This window comes from Chiloscyllium plagiosum, chromosome 24, assembly GCF_004010195.1.
Source record: "Chiloscyllium plagiosum isolate BGI_BamShark_2017 chromosome 24, ASM401019v2, whole genome shotgun sequence".
Taxonomy (NCBI): Eukaryota; Metazoa; Chordata; class Chondrichthyes; order Orectolobiformes; family Hemiscylliidae; genus Chiloscyllium; species Chiloscyllium plagiosum.
In genome coordinates, this window is record NC_057733.1 from 44,296,335 (window position 1) to 44,323,856 (window position 27,522).

At 41.2% G+C, this 27,522-nt stretch overlaps 1 protein-coding gene and 1 long non-coding RNA gene across 2 annotated transcripts in view; one reads left to right on the plus strand and one right to left on the minus strand.

Annotated features, from left to right (window-relative positions):
* The window catches only part of LOC122562229, a 19,721-nt gene extending 7,734 nt beyond the window's left edge, over positions 1 to 11,987 (plus strand). Inside the window, exon 3 of the long non-coding RNA XR_006315266.1 lies at positions 11,976 to 11,987. This is a non-coding gene — a long non-coding RNA (uncharacterized LOC122562229). The remainder of the gene's footprint in view (positions 1 to 11,975) is intronic.
* The window catches only part of gpr142 (G protein-coupled receptor 142), a 26,152-nt gene continuing 9,776 nt past the window's right edge, over positions 11,147 to 27,522 (minus strand). The window contains exons 2-3 of the mRNA XM_043714944.1: positions 24,505 to 24,669; positions 11,147 to 12,043 (exon numbers count right to left, since the gene is read on the minus strand). Of these exons, the coding sequence (XP_043570879.1) occupies positions 11,259 to 12,043; positions 24,505 to 24,661 (942 nt within the window). The 5' untranslated portion in view covers positions 24,662 to 24,669 and the 3' untranslated portion in view covers positions 11,147 to 11,258. The remainder of the gene's footprint in view (positions 12,044 to 24,504; positions 24,670 to 27,522) is intronic.

A 27,522-nucleotide genomic window follows, 5' to 3' on the forward strand; every position in this document is an offset into this window, starting at 1 on the left:
TCAAGTTTGTGAGACATGATTTCCCACGCACAAAGCCATGTTGATGATCCCTAATCAGTCCTTGCCCTTCCAAATATATGTACATCTTGTCCCTCAGGATTCCCTCCAACAACTTGTCCACCACCGAGGTCAGGCTCACTGGTCTATAGTTCCCTGGCTTGTCCTTACACCCTTCTTAAACAGTGGCACCATGTTAGCCAACCTCCAGTCTTCTGGCACTTCTGTGATTCGATGATACAAAAGTTTCAGTAAAAGACCCAGTAATCACTTCTCTAGCTTCCCACAGAGTTCTAGGGTACACCTGATCAGGTCCTGGGGATTTATCCACTTTTATGCATTTCAAGACATCCAGCACTTCCTCCTCTATAATTTTGTAAGATGTCACCATCTATTTTCCTATAGTCTATATCTTCCATATCCTTTTCCATAGTAAATACTGATGCAAAATGCTCATTTAGTATCTCCCCCATTTTCTGTGGCTTCACGCAAAGGCCGCCTTGCTGATATTTGAGGGGTTGTATTCTCTCCCTAGTGACCCTTTTGACCTTAATGCATTTGTAAAAACTCTTTAGATTCTCTTTAATTCCATTTGCCAAAGCTATCTCATGTCCCTTTTTGCCCTCCTGATTTCCCTCTTAAGTATACTCCTACTTCCTTTATACTCTTCTAAGGATTCACTCGATCTATCCTGTCTGTGCTTCCTTCTTTTTCTTCACCAAACCCTCAATTTCTTTAGTCATCCAGCATTCCTATACCTACCAGCCTTTCCTTTCACCCTGACAGGAATATACTTTCTCTGGATTCTTGTTATCTCATTTCTGAAGGCTTCCCATTTTCCAGTCGTGCCTTTACCTGCAAACATCTGCCCCCAATCAGCTTTTGAATGTTCTTCCCTAATACCGTCAAAAGTGGTCTTTCTCCAATTTAGAAATTCAACTTTTAGATCTGGTCTATCCTTTTCCATCATTATTTTAAATCTAATAGAATTATGGTCGCTGGCTCCAAAGTGCTCCCCCACTGACACCTCAGTCACCTGCCCTACCTTATTTCCCAAGAGTAGGTCAAGTTTTGCATCTTCTTTAGTAGGTACTACCACATACTGAATCAGAAAATTGTCTTGTACACAGTGAACAAATTCCTCTCCATCTAAACCCTTAACACGATGGCAGTCCCACTCTATGTTTGGAAAGTTAAAATCCCCTACCATAACCACTATGTTTCTTATAGATAGCTGAGAGCTCCTTACAAGTTTGTTTCTCAATTTCCCTCTGACTATTAGGGGGTGTATAGTACAATCCCAATCATCCCTTTCTTATTTTTCAGTTCCACCCAAGTAACTTCCCTGAATGTATTTCCAGGAATATCCTCCCTCAGCACAGCTGTAAAGCTATCCCTTATCAAAAATGCCACTCCCCCTCCTCTCTTGCCTCCCCTTCTATCTTTGCTGTAGCATTTGTATCTGGAACATTAAGCTTCCAGTCCTGCTCATTCCCAGTTTAAATCCTCCTGAGCAACTCTAGCAAATCTCCCTGACAGTATATTTGTCCCCTTCAAATTTAGGTGCAATCCGTCCTTCTTGTACAGATCACTTCTACCCCAAAAGAGATTCCAATGATCCAAAACTGTGACTCCTTCTCCCATACACCAGCTCCGCAGCCATGTATGCATATGTTCTATCCCCCTATTCCTGCCCTCACTAGCTCATAGCACTGGGAGTAATCCAGATATTTCTACTCTTGAGGACCTCCTTTTTAAATTTCTGCCTTACTCTCTGTAATATCCCTTCAGAGTCTCAACCTTTCCCCTTCCAATGTCATTGGTTCCAATGTGGACAATAACCTCCTGCTGGCCCCTCTTCCCCATGAGAACATTCTGCACCCTCTCTGAGACATCCTTGATCCTGGCAGCAGGGAAGCAACACACCATTCTGCTTTTTCGCTGCTGGCCACAGAAACGTCTATCGGTACCTCTGACTACAGAATCCCCTAACACAATTGATCTCTTGGAAACCGACGTACCCCTCGTTGCATTAGAGCCTGTCTCAATACCAGAAACTTGGTTGTTCGTGCTATGTTCTCCAGAGAATCCATCACCCCCTATATTTTCCAAAACAGACTCCTAGGTGCCGACCTCTCTTACTCTTCCTGGAGTTAACCCATCTATGTGACTGTATCTAAGACTTTCCACCCTTCCTATAACTGCCATCCATCACATACTGTTGCTGTTGCAAATTCCTCATTGCTTCTAACTGTCTCTCCAACCAATCCATTCGATCTGATAAAATTCGCAGCCAAAAGCATTTATGGCAGATATAATCCGCAGTAACCCTTAAACTCTCTTTAAACTCGCACATTTGACAAGAAGTACATATCACTGCAAAGGCCATTTTTGCGCCTTCACAATCTACAGACCCAGAAAATAATACCGTCTTATTCCTCTACAAACACTGCCCCAGGTTAAATTTATAGTTACGGCTTATATTTTAAGTTTAAACAAGAGACTTATCTCAAAAAACATATAATCAACAAAGAACCCACCCTACTCACTACTGCAGATTCTCTGTAGGCCTCACGTAAAACAACAATTAACTTATCTGATTCTGTGCTGTGAACTTTGCCCAAAAGTTCCTCCAAGATTAGTTGTGAATTTAACTGTTTGATAATTTTCCCAAATGCACTCCGATGTCCAGCGATACACGATTCAAACTGCAAAGGCAGTAACTGTGCAGGTTTTCTCTCTCTCTCTCTCTCTCCTGCAATGACCTCAGCATGTCCAAGTGCTGGCAAATGGGACTAGATTAGATTGGGATATCTGGTTGGCATGGACTGGTTGGAGCGAAAGGTCTGTTTCCACGCTGTACATCTATATGACTGTGTGACTATGACTCATTTGAATACATATAACTTTAATTCTAATTCTAATTTAAAACATCCCAAGGTACGTTATCCAAATGTGATCAAAGGGACATTGTAAATGAGCTAAAGGAGATATTAGAAGGCGTGTCTAAAAGCTTGGTCAATGAAGCAGACTTTAAGAATGCGGTTATTGGTGGAGTAAAGGATTGAGAAGTGATGTGATTATGGACCTGAATGATAGCCAATTGTGGGACCAAAGAAACGTGTGCGGAACAATAGAAGAAAACAGAATTATTTCATATGAGGACCAAAGTTAAGCCAAATTCATTCTCCTGAGATGTATTTCTTTATCAGTGAGAAATTTGTCAAAATGGATTATCTTTAATCACATTTTATTTAAAACAGGTGGGTGGGTCTCATACTGAATGGCTGACGTCTAAACCATAAATATTGTTACAAAGTGTGCATGAATCTTACTTGTATCTTATTGAAATTCCACCATTTTCCAATATCCACACACAGGCTAGCCGATCAGCTTCCTATGTCACAAGAGAATTGACAGACAGTACATTCTGAAAGCTGAGAAGTCCATCAGTTGATGGCATTCACAAACACACAAGATGATGGTATATCTTGTGGTATATCTGTAACTCTTGTTGGATTCCCTGAGAAGTCACATCTTTCTCTGGTTCCATTCCTTTTCTTGAAAGAAGCAGTCATTAGACTCCTCAACAAGTGTGGGTTGCAGATTTTTATGCTTTACATTCATTTTAAAATATGTTTGCACATTGCAGTTGGAAATTTGAGTAATACCTGATTTAAATGGGATGCCCTATCAGGAGAGTACAACCAGTGACCAATAGTCACAAGGAAATTGACACATGATATTAAATCTGATGGTTTCGGGGAGTGTACACCGATGATAAACTCATCAGAATATTATACTATTACTTTCTCCTTCATGCACTCATCTAGCTTTTCCTTCAATGCATTTTTGCTATTAACCTCAAGTATTCCCGGACAATCCTGGAGGATTGGATTGCAGTTGGAAAGTTACTGATTTTGGAGGCCCTACTGTTCACTGTAACAACTCTCCATCGGCGATTGATGCCTACTGTTGCATCATTACCTCAAAGGTCTAGGTAGAAACACTGCCCAGTTTAGATTCTCAGGTACACAAAGCAGACTTGCATTAGGAACTTTTAATTAAGAGCGATGTCAGAAGCTATAATTCATTTTAAATTGAAATAAACCCCATTTTGGGTACTATTGGTGTACTTCTACTTACACCCTAAGTTGATGAAGAGTTTGTTTGTCAATGAAGGGATCCTGGGACTTCTTTCCTCACAGCAATATGGGTTTGCCCCCACCCCATCAACTGTACTAATTTCAGAAAGCTGCTTATCACCATCTTCTTAAGAGTATTTAGAGATGGGCAATAAATTCTGTCCACACCACATAAGTAATACAAAAATGTTCTTTGTAATATTTCAATTGAAGTCTGATTCCTTTATTCTCCAATATTCACACATTCAGTCTGCATTACCTATTCAAATTGAACTACTTAATGCTAAAATGGGCTCCCGTGTTAATGGGGTGACTGGCCATTTGATTTCTTGATTCACATCTTGTTGACTTGTGCACAAGAGCGTGCAAATCAGTGAGCAGTTCACACCTGTACATTCAACATTTTAGAGAACATTAAAGAACATGACATCATTACAATCCATTTACAAAAGAGATATAATGCTGTCAGGCAAATCATTCTATTGCATTAAGATATACACAGATTGAGTCAAATGTACTTTAAATCAATCCATTCAACTTTAAACAACTGGAAGAACATCATGTCCAATGTCAAGTAGATAACAGTGGTTATAACATTGCAGTTTTCAGAATGAAACAAATCAAATCATGACAGCCCCCAAGATATAATAACATTAATTTGATAGTGTCCTTAGCTCCAGTTTGCATGAGAGAACTGTTGGTTGATGCCTGACTTCCAATCTATTACAATGCTCCTGTAAAGGCTTTGAATTTACTACAATCACTGATCAAGTATTCAGGGCAGCTCACTCTTCATTTAATATAATTATATTTGAAGTACAGCCAATGATGTTTTGTAGCACAGACTACTGTATTCTTTAATAGTTAAGATGAAAGTCATACTCTTGAAGTGATAATAAGAGTTCTGTACTGTAAAAAATTAACAATAATGCAAAGTTCAAAGAAGGGTTCAGGTCATAGTCATGTTGCTGAAGTGAATCAGAACTCAATGTTAGGGACCAGAAATGATCCAGTTTGTAACATTTTTATTCCCTTAAATTAATCAAAGGTATTCAGATGAAGTAAGAGTGACAGCTGTTGTAATCAAGGCTACATTCAACACAACACCTGGGGCTGTGGTCCAAAAGGTTTATTTGAAATCACAAGTTTTCGGAGTGCTGCTTCTTTGTCAAGTGATGTGATTTTCGACCGAGTGTGGCATCAAGGAGCCCCATCAAAACTGGAATCAATGAGTATCAGTGGGCAAACTCTCAGCTGGTTGGAGTCATACCTGGCACATAGAAAGCTGGTTGTGGTTGTTAGAGGTCAGTCATCTCAGCTCTAGGACAACTCTGCAGGAGCTCCTCAGGGAAGGGTCCTAGACCCAACCATCTTCAGCTGCTTCATCAATGACTATCCCTCCATCATACGATCAGGAGAGTGGGGAAGTTCACCAATGATTGCACAATGTTCAGCACCATTCACAAATCCTCAGATACTGAAGCAGTCCAGCTTCAAGTGGACAAATGGCTAGAAACATTTGCACCAAAAAAATGCCACGCAATGGCCATCTCCAATAAGAGATAATCTAACCACTGCCTCTTGACATTCAGTGGTGTTACCATCACTGAACCCCCCCACTATCAACATCCTTGAGGTTACCGTTGATCAGAAACTCAACTGACTTGCCACATAAACACAATGGCTACAAGAGCAGGTTGGAGGTAAGGAATATGCAAAGATGTCCAGGTTAGGTGAATTGGCCATGCTAAGTTGTCCCATAGTGCCCAGGCATGTACAGAGTAGGTGGGTGAGCCATGGGAAATGCAGAGTTACAAGGATAAGGTAGGGGAATGGGTCTGGGTGGGATGCTGTTTGGAGGATTGGTGTGGACTTGATAGACTGAATGGCCTGTTTCCACATTGTAGGGAGTCTATAAAGAATACTGCAGTGAGTAACTCAGCTCCTGACTCCCCAAAGCCATTCCATCATCAACAACACACAAGCCAGGAGTGTGATGGAATACTCCCCACTTGTCTGAATGTGTGCAGCTCAATCAACACTCAAAAAGTTTCAACTAATCCAAGACAAAGCAGCCCGCTTGATTGAGAACTGCATGCACAAGCTTCCATTCCCTCCACCATCGACGGTGAATAGCAGCAGTGTGTGCTGTCTACAAGAGACACGCAGAAATTCACCAAAGGTCCTTAGACAACACCTTCCATTCTCGTGACTACTGCCATCTAGAAGGACAAGGGGTAGCAAATTCATGGGAGCACTACCACCTGCAAGTTCCCCTCTAAGCCAACCACCATCTTGACTTGGAAATACATTGCCTTTCCTTCACTGTTGCTGGGTCAAAATTGCCTGAAATTCTCTCCCTAAGGGCATTGTGGGTGAACCCAGAACAAGTGGTCTGCAGCGGTTCAAGAAGGCAGCTCATGACCACATTCTCCAGGGCAACTAGGGACAACCAATAAATACTGGCCAGCCAGCAATACCACATCTCATGAATGAATGAATCAAAAAAAAAGTTAGTGTTAAAAATGTTGGGAACAGATGCAAATGTTTTAATTTCAGTTTTGCAGAAGCTGCAGCATTTTGCTTTTGAATGGTCTTTTATTATTTTTTACCACAATGAAGGAAAATAAATTATTGGAGTAGAAAAGCCTGTTTTAAATGTGTATTTGGTGTTGCTGATTGTCACAGCACAGCAAGGATGAATGGGAAATAAGAGAGAAGCTCCTTAGTGCATGGGACTTGCAAGAAGATCTATTTGCCACTGATAACATTTAGTCTCCATATTGATTGAAAAACTGAAATTAAATAGTATGTGAAAAAATGCTGATTAACTTTCCTAATTTATAAACAATCATCAAATCTTCAGAAGTTATTAAGTTACTGTGAGGAATGGGACAGAGAAAAGATTTTAATAATTGAGGAGGCACATACAACTTTTGAACACATTTGGATCAAGATGGAGAACTGAAAGAATTTAGGGTTAATTGTGCCATTTAAATCCACTTTTAAATAACTTTGTTCAACCAAAGTGTTCTCCAGGCAATGTAAGTTCGTTCAGTGTAAATATATATTGAACAAACAAAAAATAAAAGCTCGCGAGAGAGACATGGAACTAATGGCCAAGGATTGCTTTTTTAATGCAGAAATAGTGTCTGAAAAGCAAAATATCTCTAATGAAGCAATCTTTCACTCAGAGAGGAACCCACGAGATAAAGAGACTTAACAAGTGAAATTACAATTCTGCATGAGTTCAAGCATAGGGAAAGTCATATTACCAGTAAGTTAAAATATCAAACATTACTAAAATAAAACATTTTAATCAAATTTTAATCACGTTAAGGTGTCAAAGAATATAGTATAGCATGTAAGCTTGATGAGTCTTATCATCTGATCCCATGGCTTAACTCGATATTTGTGCTATACAGCCTGAATGAAAGGAGATGTGTTCTTGGTTGTTAGCTCAGTTGGCTGGACAGCTGGTTTGTCAATGCAGAGTGAAGCCAACAGTGTGGGTTTAATTCCTGCTACTGGCTGAGGTTAGTATGAGGATTCCCCTTCTTAACCTCACCCCTCACCTGAAGTGTGGTCACCCTCAAGTTAAAGCACTACCAGTCAGCTCTCTCTGATGGGAGAGCACCCCTATAGTCTGGTAAGACTGTGATGATTTTGCCTTACCTTTACATCATGCAGTCCTCAGCAAATGTTTGGTCTTAGACGCCAAGCAGCCTGAAGGCTGGTTAGTAATTGAATGGAAGACCACCTGAAAATACCAGGTGCAGTAAACTCTCGGATTATGTGGTGCAGTGGTAACTCTGTGTTACCAAATTTATGTACAAGTCCCATGGTCTTGAATCTGTGTCGCCATAAGTTCAGACAGGTTGATTAAAAATAATTATTAATAGGTATTTGAGGATATATTGATTTTTTTCATCAACATTAATGGAAGAAAAGCATGGACACCAGATTTGAAAGCAAGTCTTGCAATTGAGAGTTTAGTGTGACTTTGCATTAAGCTATCTCAAATTTCTCAGGCATCTGACTAGTCCAGAAATATAGCAGTAGTCAGCTTTTGAGAGTTAGCTAAACATGTAGTTGTGTGCATGTGTACTCTGCATGCACTAATGACATTAAAATGTAAAAGCTAGTGAAGGTGCAGATTGAGTGCCTAATGATACATTAGCACAGATACAGGGGATGGAGGAGCCTCTGAGCAGTGAACAAACTAGACAGCCAACAGCCAGTAAGTAAGAACTGTCCATGAAGCCATGCACGAGCTGTCATTCTTTCAGTCCATTTAATTAATGGGTCCACTAATTGACTGATTAGTCAATGGAATGATAAGATAGGCAACTTCAGTAAAACACCGTGATGTTTGTGACAGCTACATTTCATTGTTCTAAAGTATACTGTATGTCTTAGCTATGGTTCAGTGCTTGAGACTGAGATGTGTTATATAGTTAATCAAACAGGCCATAACTGATCAGATAACTGAGTTTGCTAGTAAAATCTTTTCACAACCATTCTTGCAAGGCCACTAACAACCTTTTAAGGATATTGCTCCATGTGAAGCCCCTCCATCTGTAAGGTCCCTTTTCTTGTTACTTCTCCTGATAGTGGCTGAATCACGTTTCAGTGTTTCCGCAAGAGCAGCAAGCCTCCAGTCTGTCATCCATGTGGCTAGTGTTCACATATACGCCATCAGAGTGAGTGCTGGAGGGTTCATTGCTTGCAGAGCTGGGGTCCCGACCTCCTCACTCTGCACCTAACCAATGCGATCCACACAGATGGTAATCCAGTGTAGCTTGGGGGTGGCACAATGACTCAGTGGTTAGCACTGCCGCCTCATGCACCAGGGACCCGGGTTTGATTCCAGCCGGGATGACTGTCTGTGTGGAGTTTGCATATTCTCCCTGCGTCTGTGTGGGTTTCCTCTGGGTGCTCTGATTTTCTTCCGTCGTCCAATAATGTGCAGGTTAGGTGGATTGGCCATGCTAAATTGCTCTGTAGCGTTCAGTGATTAGATTTTTTTTTTAGATTTAGATTAGATTACAGTGTGGAAACAGGCCCTTCGGCCCAACAAGTCCACACCGACCCGCCGAAGCGTAACCCACCCATACCCCTACATTTACCCCTTACCTAACACTACGGGCAATTTAGCATGGCCAATTCACCTGACCTGCACATCTTTGGACTGTGGGAGGAAACCGGAGCACCCGGAGGAAACCCACGCAGACACGGGGAGAACGTGCAAACTCCACACAGTCAGTCGCCTGAGGCGGGAATTGAACCCGGGTCTCTGGCGCTGCGAGGCAGCAGTGCTAACCACTGTGCCACCGTGCTGCCCACTGTGCCACCGTGCCGCCCACAGGTTAGGTGGATTATACATGATAAATGTGGGGTTACAGGGATTGGGATGGTGTGTAGGTCTGGGTGGGATGCTCTTTGGTGGGTTGGTGCAGACTTGATGAGCGTAACAGTCTTTTTCCACACTGTAGGGATTCTATGATTCTCTGAATGCTAACCCTGATGTGTTATCTCTTCCCAAGCCCTTAATTCAACTACCTCAGAGAAAGAATCAGACTTGGGTGGTGAGAAATTAGAATGGTATGCACCAATTTGTTTTGTCATGTTAAAGCTCCAGAAGGGTGATTTTGACACACACTTGTATAGAACACCATACTGCATGCCACCTTCATGAGGATGTTAGCAGGTAATAAGTTGATGCAGAGCAGATCATGATGCTAATTAATGTGCAACGATGTCTTGAGAACAGTATGTCAGCTGACAGCCCACTGCTCTATTTGACTCCCTCCCACAACATCCTGGCGTAAATCCAGGATCAGACCTCCTGGCCAATCAAATTGGCTAGTTGATCTCCGAGGCTGGAATTTCCTGTCCAGCGAGGAGCGGGAATCTTATCTCCAAAGACTGTGAGGCAAGTGGCACTGTTGGGACTGCATTCTCAAATGTGTGCAGGTGTACTGCAGATCCGAGTTGTACAGTGCGATGTTCACACAGACATTCAGACCATTAATCGCAATGGTAATGCCGAGCTGTCTTAAAAGGCTAGCAGATCATGTCAGTGCTTTGAACGATAAAGAGTTACTCACCAAGGAAAAGACATTCAGTTTTTAGAACTTTTGTCTTTTATTCATCTTTGTTGACCAGGAGGACTCTCGAAGAGATGTTGCATAAACTACAACAAATGTACAGAACAGAAATCGGACATTCAGGTTAAATGGTCTATGTCAGTGCTTATGCTTCACACAAAGCTCCTCCCATTCTCCTTCAACTAACCCTATGAACATAACTTCCTCCAGCTTTCTCTCTTCCGGGCTGATCTTGCTTCCTTGGAAACACACCAAAAAACTTTGCAGCCAATCTGTTTGCTAAATGTAATTCAGTTCAGTTTTCGTCCTACTTTACCAAGAAGCTATGACACTGCCAACTGTGTGATTGTTAATTAAGTGCCTCGGGAGATGGTTTGACATGCAAAGACTCATGCAAGCTTCTTTTGAAGAACTGGGATTTCTCAACTTTCAGTTTTATTAGCAATGGCACTTCAATAAAGTGGGGAAAACCATTAAAATTCTGATTAGATTGATGTAAATTATTCCATAAGTTAAAAATCTGCCAAAATATATTGGTTGCATGCAAGCTGACAGTCAGTTACAAAATGGGATGTGGGAAAATTCAATTCCTAATGAAGGGCTTATGCCCAAAACATTGATTCTCCTGCTCCTCAGATGCTGCCTGACCTTCTTTGCTTTCCCAGCACCACACTCTTGACTCTGATCTCCAGCATCTGCGGTGCTCACTTTCTCCCTGTGCGAAAATTCACTCAGCTTCCCCTCCTCCTTTGTTAGGGAGGTTGCTAAAATTCAGAGTTGCAAATGCATTCTGTTTCAATCTCACTGTACTAACTCCTAGAAGGCATATAGCATTGGAGAAGTTTTAAAATGTAACAGTGATTTTTGTTTTGACTAACATGCAACCATCCACTTGTTACAATATTTTATCTTAAAGCATTGTTTTGTAAAGTCTTCAATTTCAAGGTAAGTCATCTTCCCAAATTTGCTCATGGATTACAATTGTGACAGAAGGGTTGTGTGCCCCTCACTGTTTACAGAGGGACTGGATGACCTCTTTCACTGTGGTGCGAAATCGTTTGCTCACAAAGCAGTACAGAAAAAAGTTGACTGCAGTGCTCATCAGTGCCAACATGTTGGCCAAATCCAGCATCAGATGGACCTTCCAGTTCTTATTGACAGATGCAACATACAGATGGTAAATAATGACAATGGTCCGAGGTGCCCATAGGATTACAAAGACGGTAGTAACTGCGAGAAGAATGGCTGTGGTTTTACCTGAACGGCTTGTCAGTGCTCTCTTCTTTTTCAGTTTGTAGATGATCAGTGAATTGACAATCAGAAATACTGTGCATGGAATAAAGTATATAATGAAACAATGCATCCATATTAGTACTTGATCGAGAACGGTGGGTGGGTTACTCACTCGCCAAAGATCAGACCACCAGTAAAATGGCACACCTGTGATTAAGGACAGGACAAAGACAGTTGCTATTATTTTTTGAGTGCGTTCAGGGTATGACACCATGCGATATTTCAGTGGGTGGCACAGAGCAAAATAACGGTCAATTGTCATCGGCACTGTGATCCAGATGGAGGCATGGTTGGCGGCAAACTCCAGGATGCTGACGGTATGCACCATTGTAGCTGGGATCTCTCGGTGAAGAATGGCTGTCTCCAAAATGAAGCCGACAAATATGATGAAAAACTGAGTGAGGATGTCTGAAGCTGAGAGGGCCAGGAGGTAGCAATAAGAGGATTTCTGTGTCTTGTTGGCCAGTCGTGAGAGGACGATTACATTCAGGATGTTTACTGAAAGCAAAAACAACACGTTAAGCAAATGATTCTGCACTTTGTGTAATAGGGCAGATGATGCCATTGGTATGTAATAAGCTGGCATCATATCACCTTGGAATAGACATTAAAGGGTCATGGGCAATCACCCAGTATACTCCAGGCATTACCAAACTGCAAGGGCAACAGATTTTAAGTAAGGGATTTTAAACTTCAGTATTGTCACTTATTCAGTTCCATTCAACTCCAATTGCGTATTCACCAACTGCAAACTGCTCTCAGTACCAACCAATTGCCATTTTCATTCAAAATTTATGAGCTTTCATCCTTTTCAGAATGGGCTTTCCAGCCTCATCACTTCTAATGTACGTTTTTCTTCCCTTGCAGTCACTTTCTGCCCTTTCTGATGTTCATCCTCCATAATTTACAACCTGCACCAATACCATCTAAGTCATCTATTACATCTGCCGTGCTGAGGTGTGCAATTAATTCAGTCAGTGACTGTCACTAGGCATCTGATAAATGTCTCCACTGTGGAAGTGCTCCTGCAGCCCATTATCAATGCCTGGCTGAAGATTAATTCTACCCCTCTAAGCAGAGCTGCTTGAGTGAGTTACTAGCTTCAGAATAATTACCTTGTAGTCAATGTCTTGGTATTACAGCTTGAAATGCAAGAATTTTTGTGATTGCAAAACAAACCCAAAGTAGCTGTTGGAAGAAAGGAGGTGACTTTATTCCATTCAAAATGTGACTTGGTTCTTAGATAAGTTAAGATGCACATCTATTCTGTGAATCTGAATTGACAAAATATTTTCTACTACTAACTGGAAATATACAACAGTATTTATTTCAAATAAAAAATAAGAGTGCACTCAATAAGCATTTTATTCCATTAATTCTGCTCTTTCCCCAATCTACGCTTTGTGTACACTGCCAGTGGCTTTATTCCATTCCTTTTATCTTCAAAGGGAAAGTTGCTTACAAATAATTCCTGCACCATTTCTCTTTACAGGCAATGGATGCTCCCTCCATGCCTAGTTTGGATAAACTTAGTTTTAAAAAAAATTCATTCATGGAATGAAGATGGTCACTAGCTGGGCCAGCATTCATTGCCTATCCCCATTTGCCCAGATGGCCGTTAAGAGTCAACGACATTACTGTGGGTTTGGAGTTACATGAAGAAAGTGAGGACTGCAGATGCTAGAGATCAGAGTCGAGAGAGTGGTGCTGGAAAAGCATAGCAGATCAGGCAGCATCCAGGGAGCAGGAGAATCGACGTTTTAAGCATAAGCTCTTCGTCAGGAATAAGGCTTGTGGGCAAAGGGGGCCCAGAGATAAATGGGAGGGGGGTGCAGCTGGGAGTGCGATAGGTAGATGAAGATGGAGGTGAAAGTGATAGGTCGATGAGGAGGGTGGAGTGGGTAGGTCTAGTAAGGATGGCAGTTTCCTTCCCCAAAGGACATTAGTGAATTTTTTTCCCCCCCAAGAATCAACACATGGTCATCATTAGACTCTTAATTCCAGATATTTATTGAATTCATATTTGACCATCTGCTGTGGTAGGATTTGAACTTGGGTCCCCAGATTATTACCTGGATTAACAGTCCAGGAGTAATATCACTAGTCTATTGCCTCCCTGTAGTAGCACCATTCTAAACATTAAGACTGATGACTTTATGATAAGAAATAAACAAAATGATTATTCACGTGTTGGGCTTAAAGTCAATCCTCATGTAACTATCCATTTGGAAAGAAAAATATGCTGGATTATTATGTACATGAGCAAGTGGTTAAGACTAAATAGCTATTTCAGGAGCTAGCACAATTATAATGGTCCAAGTGGCCTCCTTTTATATAATTCAAATTCCTCTACAGTCATGAAAATCAGGATTTAGTGGATTGTACCAAACAAATAGCTTGCAGCTACTTAAAAAGTATTAAAATGTCATTGTGTTTAGGTGCATGGTGATTAATTGATTGTTTCCATTTAGTTAACTGTAGCAAATTTCACTTAAAAATGTCCAGTTTTCACATTTTTTTGTCAAAAGAAGCAAATGATAAGCTGGAAAGATTAGCATTTCAGAGTGTGTGATGGAGAGAACCAAACCCTTAAAAAAATATATTTTACTGTTGCATTGCAGACTTGGCAGATCTGCGCTCCAGTGGATTTGGGGGAATGAATGGACAAGAAAAAGGTCAACACAGGAACAAGGAGCACAGGGCAGTTCCAACAGAAGCTTCAGGTGCTGCAGGTGGCACCATGCCATACTATCACCTGTAAGCCACACAGGGGCTGAAATTGCGCGACACCAACCATGTGAAACGGGCTTGAAGCGAATTGTCAGTCAATACTTTTCACTGTCCTGACCTTCTTCTCATTGGAGTTTGCAAAAACAATATTTTCAAGTCTTTTTGGAGATCTGTTTCCTCATCTCACATTTATGTGGGTCGCAGTTAGAAATCTTGACAATACCTTCCATGTGAACGGAAAACAGAAAAGACCATGTGAAAGATTGGCTATTTTGCCAGTTTAACCCCCTTGATCTGTCGTAATGTAGAAATCAATGGCACTTTTCATCCAGTTCTCGCCTCTTTCACACTCCCAATTGCCATTTTGGCTCCAGTGCCATCTCGACCCCAAACCAGGAATCCCTAAAGTAGGGGGATGGGGGAGATGGTGGATGTGGCCCCGAGTGCACTCACAAGCTGAAATTTAGGGGTCGTGGGTTCTGAGGACACAATAGCTTCAATCAGAGCCGTGAATGAATTAGAACAGCTACTCTCCCCAAACAGGCCCCCACTCTCACAGCCCCCTCACCACATCCCCAACTGGGCTCATAAATCTCACTGATAAATTCCAAGGCTTGAAATGGGGTGACAGTATGATAAGATTTGGGAAGTACTGCCCTAAACTCTGGAATTCTCTCCCTTAATGGCAGTGCCTTTTACTCCTCCTAGATATTCCTTAAAGCTTCTGACCAAACCTTTGGTCAGGTGTTTTTATTTCCTTCTGTGTGATTCGATGTCAAGATTTGTCTGACAATTTTGTCTGAAGCTCTTTGGAAGGTTTGCTATGTTGAAGATATCATGTAAATGGAAATAATTGTTCTTGATATTAATGTCAGACAGCATTTTGTTTGAAATTTAGGTCTGCTGGAATTTCCATAGCCGTGTACATCTATACAGATTTAAAAATCTAGTCATTCCCCTGTCACACTGACATCTCACTTCAAGCTGTCAAACGTAGTACAATTACAGTAAGACAGTTGGACATGTCTGCTGACTGACCCAATGGTATTGATCTGGCATCTCTTCAAAATCTGGAACCTAAGATCACATATGTTTAGTGAATCTCAGAAAGTACCCAGTGTAGACCCCATTGTGCAAGTAGAGGTGAAGTTAAGACCTGTTGAGTTTCTCCAGCACTTTTTTATTCAATTTCAGCATCTATAGTATTTTTCATGGAACCCCTACAGTGTAGAAACAGGCCATTAGGCCTAACAAGTCCACACCAACCCTCCCCAGAGCCATTGTCCTCCCCTATTCCTCTACATTTACCCTTAATGCACCTAACCAACATATCCCTCAACACTATGGGCAATTTAGCATGGCCAGTTCACCTAGCCTGCACATCTTTGGATTGTGAGAGGAAACCAGAGAACCCAGAGGAAATCCATGCGGACACGGGGAGGATGTGCAAACTCCACACAGACAGTTGTCCAAGCTGGAATCGAACCCAGGTCCCTGGTGCTGTGAGGCAGCAGTGCTAACCAGTGTGCCACCTTTCTTTAATTTCAGTCCAACATAGTATTTTCTTTTAACTCACTTACAACTTAAGTTTCCTTTTTTTTCCAATTCTTAAAGAGCAGCGACTTAAAAAACGTCTTATGTAAAATTAGAGAGTAATACAGCAGACAAAGGTTCTTTGGCCCATTGAGTCTGCACTGACCTATCCATACTAACCCCACTTTCCAGCACTTGACCCTTGGCTTTGACATTTTAAGTGCTCATCCATATCTTATGACTGTGTGGTTTCCTGCCTCCCAGGAAGTGCATTCCTCATCCCACCACCCTCTTGGTCACCCTGGTATAGAAAGGATGTTGCTAAACTTGAAAGAGTGTTTTCCTCTAAACGTCCTGGTCCTCATTATTGACCCTTTCAATTATGGGGATAAGCTGCTTCCTATCCACCTTGTGTGTGCCCTTTGGAAGCTTTGTAGACCTCAGTCAGGCTCCCCCTTCAGCCTTCTCTGCGTTAAAGAAAATAATGCGAGCCTATCTAGACTCTCTTCGTAGCTAATGTGCTCCAAACCCAGGCAACATCCTGGTAAATCTTCTCTGAGCCCACTCCACCAAAGGTCTGGCCTTAAGTTTGTTCAAACTAAGCTACAGTTGCAACTTTCACTCTTGAACACAAGCCCATCCCCACCTGACTATCACAAGCATGTGGTTCCCAAACCAGACAGCAGATAGATCAGGGACACTGAGGCCAGTTGTACTGCCACAGCCCTTCACCATATCAGCTACTACACAGAGGGTGGAATTAGCTTGTACTTTCCTGGAACGAAAACAAAAATCACTGGAGAGACTCAGCAGGTCTGCAGAGAGAAAAACTATGAACATTTCAACACTAGTGACCTCTTTGAGCCTTTCTGGCTTGAGTGTCTTGGTGGAGCATTGTAAACAGCAGGAATTCAACAAGTCATTGAGACAGCTTAAAAAACTAAGGTGGTAAGAACATAAAACTAAACATTGTCATCTGTGAAAGAGGGCAAGTGGAGAAATATTCCTTCCTCAGAATAAAACTCCTTTCACCATATATAGCCTGAAGATATTGCAGCAGAAGCTAAATGTGTGGAAATTGCCATGTGATTTCTGACTATTTCCTTGGTTTTATGGCTCTCTCACTGATGTTGCAACAGCACAAAACATTGGTGAGGCCAATACTGCATAGAAAACTGCATACAATTCTGGTTGCCCTGGTATAGAAAGGATGTTGCTAAACTAGAAAGGTTACAAAAAGGAAATTACTAGGATGCATCCAGGACTGGAAGTTTGAGTTATAAGGAGAGGCTGGATAGGCTGGGACTGTTTTACCTGGAGTGTTGGAGGCTGAGGGGTGACCTTATAGAGATTTATGATATCATGAGGGGCATGGAAAGGATGAATAGCCAAGGTCTTTTTTTCAAGAATAGGGAGTCCAAAACTACAGGGTACAGGTTTGAGGTAAGAGTGGGAAGATTTAAAAGGGACCTGAGGGGCAACATTTCCATATAGAGGGTGGTGCATGTATGGAACAAGCTGCCAAAGGAAGTGGTACAGGCGGGTACGATTACAGCATTTAAAAGGCATTTGGGCAGGTACATAAATAGGAAAGGTTTAGAGGGATATGGATGTAATGCAGGCAAATGGGATTAGTTTCATTTAGGAAACCTGGTCAGCATGGACCGAAAAGTTTGTTTTTGTGCTGTAAGACTATGGCTCTATGTGGACTCAACAGCAAAGAATGAAGATCAGTCTCATGCAGACACAAGCCAACAAGACCAAACTTGACACTCTGATGCACTAATGTGACCACTATTGATGTTGAATTCTGTAAGAACATAACTCAGATGCCTTTAGTTCCTCATCGGAAATGCAATTTTCGGCTAACAGTGGAACTTAAAATCAGCAGCGTGGCTTCACCATTTCGTAAATATGCCTAATATACTCATGTAATGTCCTATCTCATCAAGAACCGACTCCTGACCTTTGGTCCTAGATTCTGTAGCTTTGCATACAAAAATTATTGTGTATAAAAATTGATTTCACTCCTTTTTTACTCCAAATCCTTCACTTTCCATGTATGTTGTATGGTGAATATGATTCTTCATCACAATTGCTCATTACTTTTTAACCTACAGAAATAATGGAAGAAAGACTGGAACAGCCATTCCCTGTTGAATTCAAAACCACGGCCAGTAATCAATGTCAGTGTCATTATTGGTGGTTCAGCAGTTCCAAAGACTCAACATGGGCTTCAGTGCCTATGCCAATATTATTTGGATGTAAAGGTTGACCTCCCCTACTTTATGGTTAAAAGTTTGGTTCAAAAATTCAATTTGTGCAAAAGTTTACACGGTAGAACCAAAGAAATAGAAGTTACTTAGAAAATAATTTCCCTGAGTATTAGCTGATGCTTTATACACTGTTCCTAATCATTTCTACAAATGCTGGCCACTTTGTTGAGATGACTTTCCTCTGCATTTTGGTTTGTAATCTGTGAACTCATAAAGGACACTCTTTGGAAATATTATTGCCCTTTTAAATGGGTCATGTTAGTAGCACCTTATTCTGTACTGCCTGAAATTTAACATTAACCAATGAAATATATGTCATCCTGCAAAGGTCATTTAGAAATCTTCTGTTTGTTTGAGTCAGAAGTTCCATTGGTCCAGATTGCAAATTGAACAAACAACAACTGATTTGTTTAAACATACAAGAGATAGATCTAAATTTATTTGAGCAATATCGAGGCTAGTACATCTTGAGGAATAGTAGTTTCATCCAATATCATTAAGCATCTGTAATTCTACTGGGGACTCGCTGTCAAACTGTAATGTAACCTTTTTTGTACCTTAAAGAGACAGGGCAGAACCATACATTTTTTACAGAAATCACTCTTTGGTGTCAACATTATCTCCATTTCAATGCTCTTAAGCATAATAGAGAGAGAGAGAGAGAGAAAGGAGAATGCTTGTTTGTCTTTGTATACTTGTGTTTTAGCTATATCCCCAGGACTGAATATAAATGAAGGAAAACACGACAAATTGACCATCATCTGGAAAATGAATGAGGCAATTGCTTAAACTCTTTCAAAAGAAAATGAGCACAGCAGTATATACAATAGAACCAAAGAGATAGGAGTTGCTCACTTCCACAATGCAAAGATGTGCAGTTAGGGTGAATTGGCCATGCTAAATTGCCAACAGGGTTCAGGGATATGTGGGTTAGGTGCATTAGTCAGGGATAAATTAGAGTGATTGGGATTTGGGTAGGATACTCTTCAGAGGGTCTGTGTAGACTTGTTGGGCCAAATGGCCTGTTTTCACACTGTCGGGATTCTAGGAGTATCTGTGAAAAAGGACAGGGAACAGAACAATATCACCAAAAGACTGGGATAAAGTTGATGTAATGAGCAGGGATTACATTGAGTACAAACTCGTTTGGCTGACTGTTTCTGGAGTATATATAATTTTAAAGCTGATTGTTCACTAACCAAGCTGCTGCCTTATTCTGCAGTTTACAGAAATGGGGAGTCTCTTCACTGTTTCTGAGTTAACAGTAAGTCTGATCAGTGTCTTCTGCCAAAAGATTCTATCAACTCAGATGGACTCCAGGCCTGGCAGAGGATGTGCCACAATGTACTCATCAATGTCTTGCTATCTGTGTCTTAATTTTTTATTGTCACCTCTTGGGTCCTTGCCAATAAGCTTTGACTGGTTGATGATTGATTTGTTACTGTATAGATCCCAGACCAGGTAGGCAGTGTATCTTTAAGACAGTTACATGACATCCCGACATGTGATATTTTGGTATAAAGGTAACCGTCCTCACCCTCAGTCACTGTTCCAAAGCATTGGGGTCAGTGCAATGTGTTCGTTCAGTTAATTGTGTGTATGTTATGTACAACACTATCAGTAAGCACAGAACCTGGACAATGTGCAATTCTGTGATATTATTGCAATATGCATTATTAATGTTGTTAAAATGAACTCCAAGACATTTATCTAATCAAGAACCTAGTCTTGGTGGTAAATCTTACATGGGCTAACAGATAGGACTGCATTCACTCCATTTCAAACTGTCAGGGATGTTTAATCCAGGACAGCATGTCATGATCACAGCCAGAGGACATTAAAAGCTCATGATCACAGCTAGATCATTACAGCCAGTGGGTACTTAAAGGCTGAAAAAGTGACAGTTGTTTCTCATCACTGACCTGATTTTGGAGTTGAAGTGAACAACAAAGACCAAAGTGTTATAATCTGGAGAAGAAACATTTGTGAGCACTCACTCTCTTGTTGAAAAAAAAAGAGGTCACAGCTGTGTTAGAATCAATCTTTAAGAGATTATGGCTTAGAAAATCTCACAGTAGTTGGAAAGAGTTATTAACATGGTTTCTTCAAAGGGAAATCATGTTTAACCAATTTGTTGGAATTCTTTGATGGATTGATATGCACTGTGAGTAGAATATCAATAATAGAATAGAATAGCAATTTATTGTCATGTGTAGTTTTGCAAAAATACAGTGAAAAGTTTTATATGTCACCACACCATGGTCCCTGAATTGATGACAGAAGTCAGAAGTAAGAAGGAAAAAAAAGTAAAAGCTCATCGCAGTTTAATTAACAGCTCCTACGGTCAGGGTACACTGGTAAACAGGGCCTGGCCGCACCGAGACCACCATGCCGGGCTGGGCCGGACTGAGACAACCACGCTGAGCCGACCTGGGCCAAGACCATCATATCGAGCTGAGCTGGGCTAAAACCACCATGCTGGGCCTTGCCGAGACCATCACACTGGGACGGGCCAGTGTGGGCTGAGACCACCACGCCTGGCTGGACCAGGCTGAGACCACCTCACCAGGCTGGACCAGGCTGAGACCACCACACCTGGCTGGACCAGGCTGCGACCACCACGCCTGGATGAACTGAGACTACCCTGCCACACTGAGGTGAGACCTCCATGCTGGGACTAGAACATTACACTGCGACAACACCAGCACATCAGGACAACACCAACCCTCCTGGATAACGCCGCCACACCGGGAGACTGCTACACTGAGACACAGCTACACCAAGAGACTGACACACTGGGAGACCACCACACCGAGAGACTGACACACTGAGAGACGACCACACCGAGAGACCACCACACCAGGTACCAAGCTTATACTGCCATTCTGGGCCATTGGAAGCCACTTTATTGCTGAGCCTGGGTCAGGAGAAGACACCTTCCACTGAAGTTGTTAAAAGAAGGTAAGGTACCATAATAAATGGAAACATTAAGAAAAAGCATAGAAAGAAAACAAAGTAAAATGGGCAGAGTAGATGAGCTCCAAGCTCCTGGGCTAAAGAACCTGGACATTGTGCTTTAACTCAGCTGCCATCTTGATAAAGGATAAAGAGAAACCTGTAGACCTCCTATACTTGGATTTCCTGAAGACCATTTGATAAGATAGAACACTGTTGTGGAAAATACAAGTGTATGATGTAAAGGGAACACTTGGGCATGGGTAGAAGATTGGCTCGCTGGCTTTGGGTTTTTGCCTGATATGGCAGCGGGTAATAAGTAGCATCCCACAGCTGTCTGTGTTGAGGCATAACTTTTTACAATTTACGTCAGTGGCCGGGAGGAGGGGAGTGAAAGCATGGCAGCTAAATATACAGAAAACACCAAGGTGGGGAGGAAAGTAAAAGTTCTGAAGAAGTACCATTGGACTCGAAACATTAACTCTGTTTCTCTTGCCACAGATGCTGCCAGAACTGCTGAGTTTCTCCAGCAGTTTTTATTAGAGGTAGGAAGATCTGTTGAGAAGAAGGCACAAGGAGTTTGCAGATGGAGATAGATAGGTTGAGTTAGTGGGCAGTTGAGATATAATGAGGGAAAGTGTGAAATTTACTTTGGCAGGAAGAACAGAAAAAAGCAAAGTATTACTTTAATGAAGAACGACTTCTGAGTGGGATTTAGATATTCTGGTTCATGAGTCACCATGAGTTAGTATGCAGGTGCAGCATGTAATCAAGGGATCTGGGAGTGCTAGTCGAGGATTCTCTAAAGGTAAACATGCAGGTTGAGTCCTTGATTAAGAAAGCGAATGCAATGTTGTCATTTATCTCAAGAGGGTTGGAATATAAAAGCACCGTTGTGCTACTGAGACTTTATAAAGCTCCGGTTAGGCCCCATTTGGAGTACTGTGTCCAGTTTTGGTCCCCACACCTCAGGAAGGACATACTGGCACTGGAGCGTGTCCAGCGGAGATTCACACGGATGATCCCTGGAATGGTAGGTCTAACATACGAGGAACGGCTGAGGATCCTGGGATTGTATTCATTGGAGTTTAAAAGATTAAGGGGAGATCTAATAGAAACTTACAAGATAATACATGGCTTGGAGAGGGTGGACGCTAGGAAATTGTTTCCGTTTGGCGAGGAGACTAGGACCCGTGGACACAGCCTTAGAATTAGAGGGGGTAAATTCATAACAGAAATGCGGAGACATTTCTTCAGCCAGAGAGTGGTGGGCCTGTGGAATTCATTGCCGTGGAGGTCAGGACACTAAATGTCTTCAAGGCAGAGATTGATAAATTCATGATGTCACAAGGAATTAAGGGCTACGGGGAGAATGCGGGTAAGTGGAGTTGAAATGCCCATCAGCCATGATTGAATGGCAGAGTGGACTCGATGGGCCTAGTGGCCTTACTTCCACTCCTATGTCTTATGGTCTTATGGTCTAATGGTATTCTATTCTTTAGTATGAGAGGGATTGAACATGAAAGTAGTATAAAAGCAAAGTATTACAGCTGCTACAAATCTGAAATAAAAATAGAAATTAGTGTAGAAACTCAGCATCTGTGGAGAGAGAAACAGAGTTAGTATTTGGAGTCCAATTTGATTCTTCTTCAGAACCAAAAATGATGGCTTTCATGCTGTTGACCGAGGGGGAGGAGGAGTGAGTGAAAGAGACTGTGCGGGTATCCGAACAAAAGAGAAAGTAGTTGCTAATTATGGTGAGAGAGAGATGGGAATGTGAAATGGGCCAGTTGCTCCACTTCTCCCTCTGTCAATAAAAGATTAAGGATGTAATGTTACAAGGGAATCACAAATGCATGGGGGAAGGTGCAAGCTAAGAGAAAGCTTGAGGGTTAGGGCTCCAGAAACCTAGACTGTGTCAGCAAGTCAGGATGGGCTTTCACTCCATGGTTTAAAGAAAATCTCAAAAAGTCCCATTGGACATTTTGGATTAAAGAAGACAATCAGAAAATAATTTAACAACCAAAGTCGACCCCAAGAATGAACTGAAAAACGATTGAAAAAAAGGGCTCATATTGCTTCAGCCAGAGGGAAGTTAGCTATTTCAGCAAGAAAGGATTAAATTGGAACTGAATTAATCAGTTAAATAGTTGTACATACATTATCTTATTGTATAGTCTATATTATAGTCTTGAATTGCAACACAATTGATGTTTTGCTCCGGCTGTAGATTGGAATCTATTATAATACAGTGAATCATTAAATGGAGCTCATTCTTCATTAATCTTGGTCAGGTCTGAGGTCTTACACCAGTGAGCTGCTAATATAAATTCAATTATAGATTTAGGAAAGGAAATTAACAATGTATCTGTCCGAATCTGGAACATAATGTGATTCTTGGATCCATTATACATGTTCCGTGCTTTGGGACACCTTAGCATTTATCCACCAAGTCAAAGTCAGTAAAGTCTCAAATCTAATTTCATGAACGTTAGGACTGGTTGTTCCAACAAGATGTTTGTTGATAAGTATGCCTCAACAATTATGGCTTTTAACAGCCTGAAGAAAAAATAAAGTTTTAGAAAGAATTGTAGTGTTCATTGTTTTATCCATTTGTCTGAAGGCTGAGATTGCTGCCTTGATTTATTTTATTGCTTCACATCATCTGTGACCTATTTCAAATGGCTGATACTTGGCAAGCTATCGATTTGGCTTCACCGCATGTGCTGCCATTGGCTCAGTGGAGCACTTGCAATAAATTGGATTTACAGACAAATTTAATATTCCAGCACACGTGAGTCCAGTACTTAAATGATGCATTAACGTCCATCAGTTTAAAAAGTCATCAGCAAACAAATGCTACCATGCCTTAGAGGAACACAGAACATCATTGCCTCACTGTTGATGCACTGATGTGATATTTTTAATAAGAATGCTGCAGATTCATTGGACAGAATAAGGCACAAATCTTATAATTATATACCCCTTCCCAGCAAAAATTCCACATGCTGAGAAGCAATTCTTTTCTAAATCTCCCTTTTAATGCTGATGTGATGATTTGAATTTATGTTTTCCTCTTACTGTTCAGTAGAAGCAATTTTATACTTCAGATACAAGGAAGCATCTTCCTTTATAAGTTTAAAAATATCCAACATCATCTCATGTCCAACTCCCCAGCTTGTTCCTTGTAACCCTTGACTCTCTTGCCAGTCAAACAATCTGATTAATTTGCCCCCGAATGTCTTTTGACTCTTTCTTCTAATTTTACTTCATTAAAGAATCTTGGAAGATGTCTCTACATTCAGAGGCTACATAAATGCAAGTCTTTGTTGCTGAACAGCCTATCCTCTCTTTAACGGAACCAGTGACACTGCTAAATTGCAGTTGCAAATGTTCATTTGAACGAGAATGAATTCTCAATACTGCAGGAATGATTGATGTGAAAGAGATGATGTTTTCACTCACCAGGTAACCCCAGACAGAGCAGGACACTATAGTAAATGACTGGGACAACTCCCAGAACACATGGTGATCTCTCAGCACTCGCTTCACCCAATTCCTGCCAAGGATCTGAGAATGTTCTATTGTGCTCTTCAATCATGTTTTTTGTCAGGAAGCGCATCAGAAGATCTGCAAAGTAAAGAATATTCGGTATTGCCTTTCCATTCTAAACTTGTGCAGATGGGAGAGTCTGCTGGTGCATTTAATGACTGTTGCAATTTGTAAACATGAAACCATCCAGGTCTCTGTAGCCCCTCTGCTAAGTTGCACCAAGTCCCATTCACCCATCCCTCCTATGCTTGCTGACCTGCAATGACACTTTTTAAAGAAATGCCGCCATTTTAAAATTCAGATTCCTTCACGTTCTCATCTTTCCCTATCACTTCTTCCTGTCTCGCTCTCTTGAAGCACCTTGTGCTCCTTTGAGGTATCTACTTTTCTCATGTTCTTTTCTCTTGATGTAATATTCCCAGTGTGCATTCCCAGATGTCAATTGCTTCATCACTGACAGCCAAGGTCTGATGCTCTGGAACTTGGAGTACTGGGAGCAGATCTGAGCATCACACTTCAGGAAGGATATATTGACCTTGGAGGGTGCACAACGTAGTTTTACGAAAATGATTATTGGACTTCAGGAGTAAAGTGATAAGGAGAGATCATACAAATTATGCCTGTCTACCCTCAAATTTAGAAGGTTAAGGGATGATCTGATCAAAGCCTTCTAGATATTAACAGGAAAAGGGTAACAGGGTAGATAAACTAGATCTACTGGTTGGGAACAAGGGCAGAGCCTAACCATTAGGGCCAGACAGTTAAAGAGACATGTTTGGAAGTATTTCTACACACAGAGGATGGTAGATGTTTGGAACTCTCTTCCACAAATGACAGTTGATGCTCAATTTGCTGTGGATTTTAAATCTGAGATGGATAAGTTTTTGTCACTAAAGGCATTAAGGGATATGGCCAGGGCAGGTAGATGGAGTTAGGTGACATATCAGCCATAATTTGAATGGTGGAGGCTGAATGACCTAGTCTTGTTAATATACTTCTATGTTCCTATAAAATCCTCTACCTCTCCTACCTTTCCCCTCTTATGAAAAACTCCCTAGAACCTACACCTTCAATTCATTTTCGTCATTTACTGTTGGACCTCCTTATATAGCTGGCTGTCACACTTTGCTCTATAACTGTCCTGTGAAGTGTCTTGTAATGTTGCATCACGTTAAAGGGGCTAAATAAATGTAAGGTGTTATTGTAATCAGATGACATTAATTAATAAAATTCTCCACAAGGTTTTACTACTGAAGTTAGTCCACTCAATATTGCAGGAGCTATTCTTAAAATGCATTAAGTCAGAATAATAATTTCAAAGCTCACTCAGTGAAGACTGCACATTAGGAAATGAGGAAATGCCCTATTTTTCCTGCATCATTACACGATGTGTATTAAATGGCTGCATCTCCAGAATCTCTCACTGGTAATCTATTTAGACAGGTATTCGCTCAATCAAATTCCACATGTATTTAGAGCAATGATGTGCTTTGAGCAGAATCTTTTTCATACTAATCACTTAATATTATGAATTGCCAAGCTCAGTCACAAAAGTAAGGCTCATTATTTTTTATATAAGTAAGGAATCCATATATTGGAATGATATTAATTCTCAGGCATTCAGCAGAACAGCAACAGAGACAGTTTTCTCAGCAATTGTAAATGTTGGTATGAATCCAAGTCACTGGGAATTAGGCAACTCCTCATTATTGTCACCAATGGGGCAATTAGCTCCTAGATTTCAATGTTTGTCACAATTGCACTAAATTTGCGGTAGAAATGTTGATGCCTTACAACAGTAGGAAGTGAAAGCTGCAAATCCCTGTTGTAAGCTTTGGTGACAGTAATACAGTAAAATGTCTACAAAAGATAAAGTCATCTTATCGACAATGGAATGGATCCCCATTTAAGGAGCAAGAGATGACAGTCAGAATTTGAAAGTCAAAATTTCAGCAAAACGACTAAGTAACAAAATATCTAGAATGATTAAGATAATACAAAAGAGGAATTCTGAGGAATAGTTAATGCTGTACATCTGAAAATGATCAAAATTTCCCCAGACGGTGAGGGTCAGATATCATTTTCTAGATTATTCTAATGCAGGCTGTTACCATTGAGTCACATTCAATTTTACAACTTAGTTGTCCAGGCACACTGATTTTTGTTTATAGTGCATGGTATAAAGGGAGATGGCACCGTGATAATGTCCCTGGACTAGTACGTGAAAGGTCCAGCTCTAATGGTTAGAGGAAATGGGTGCAAGTCCTTACACAGCAGCTGTTATATTACAATTCCATCAATAAATCTGGAATATTAAACTAACCTCAGTGACGGTGACCATGACAACTATCATTGATTGTTGTAAAAGCAATTTGACATCTGGTCCATGAATGTCCTTCCGGATGCAAATCTCCCATCCCTACTTGATCTACATGTGACTCCAGACCAATAGCAATGTGGTTGACTCTTAGCTGCCATCTGAAATGGCTTCGTAAGCCACTCTATTTTGTCAAACTGCTACAGAGTCTAAACCAGGCCAAACCAACCTGACATTGACCTAGTTTCCTGGCATGATAATGGCAAACACCACCTTGTTGATCCTGCAAAGTTCTCCTTACTAATATAGAGTCATAGAGTCATAGAGATGTATAGCATGGAAACAGACCCTTCAGTCCAACCCGTCCATGCTGACCAGATATCCCAACCCAATCTAGTTCCACCTGCCAGTGCCCGGTCCATATCCCTCCAACCCTTCCTATTCATATGCCCATCCAAATACCTCTTAAATGTTGCAATTGTACCAGCCTCCACCACATCCTCTGGCAGCTCATTCCATACACGTACCACCCTCTGCATGGAAAGGTTGCCCCTTAGGTCTCTTTTATATCTTTCCCCTCTCACCCTAAACCTATGCCCTCTAGTTCTGGACTC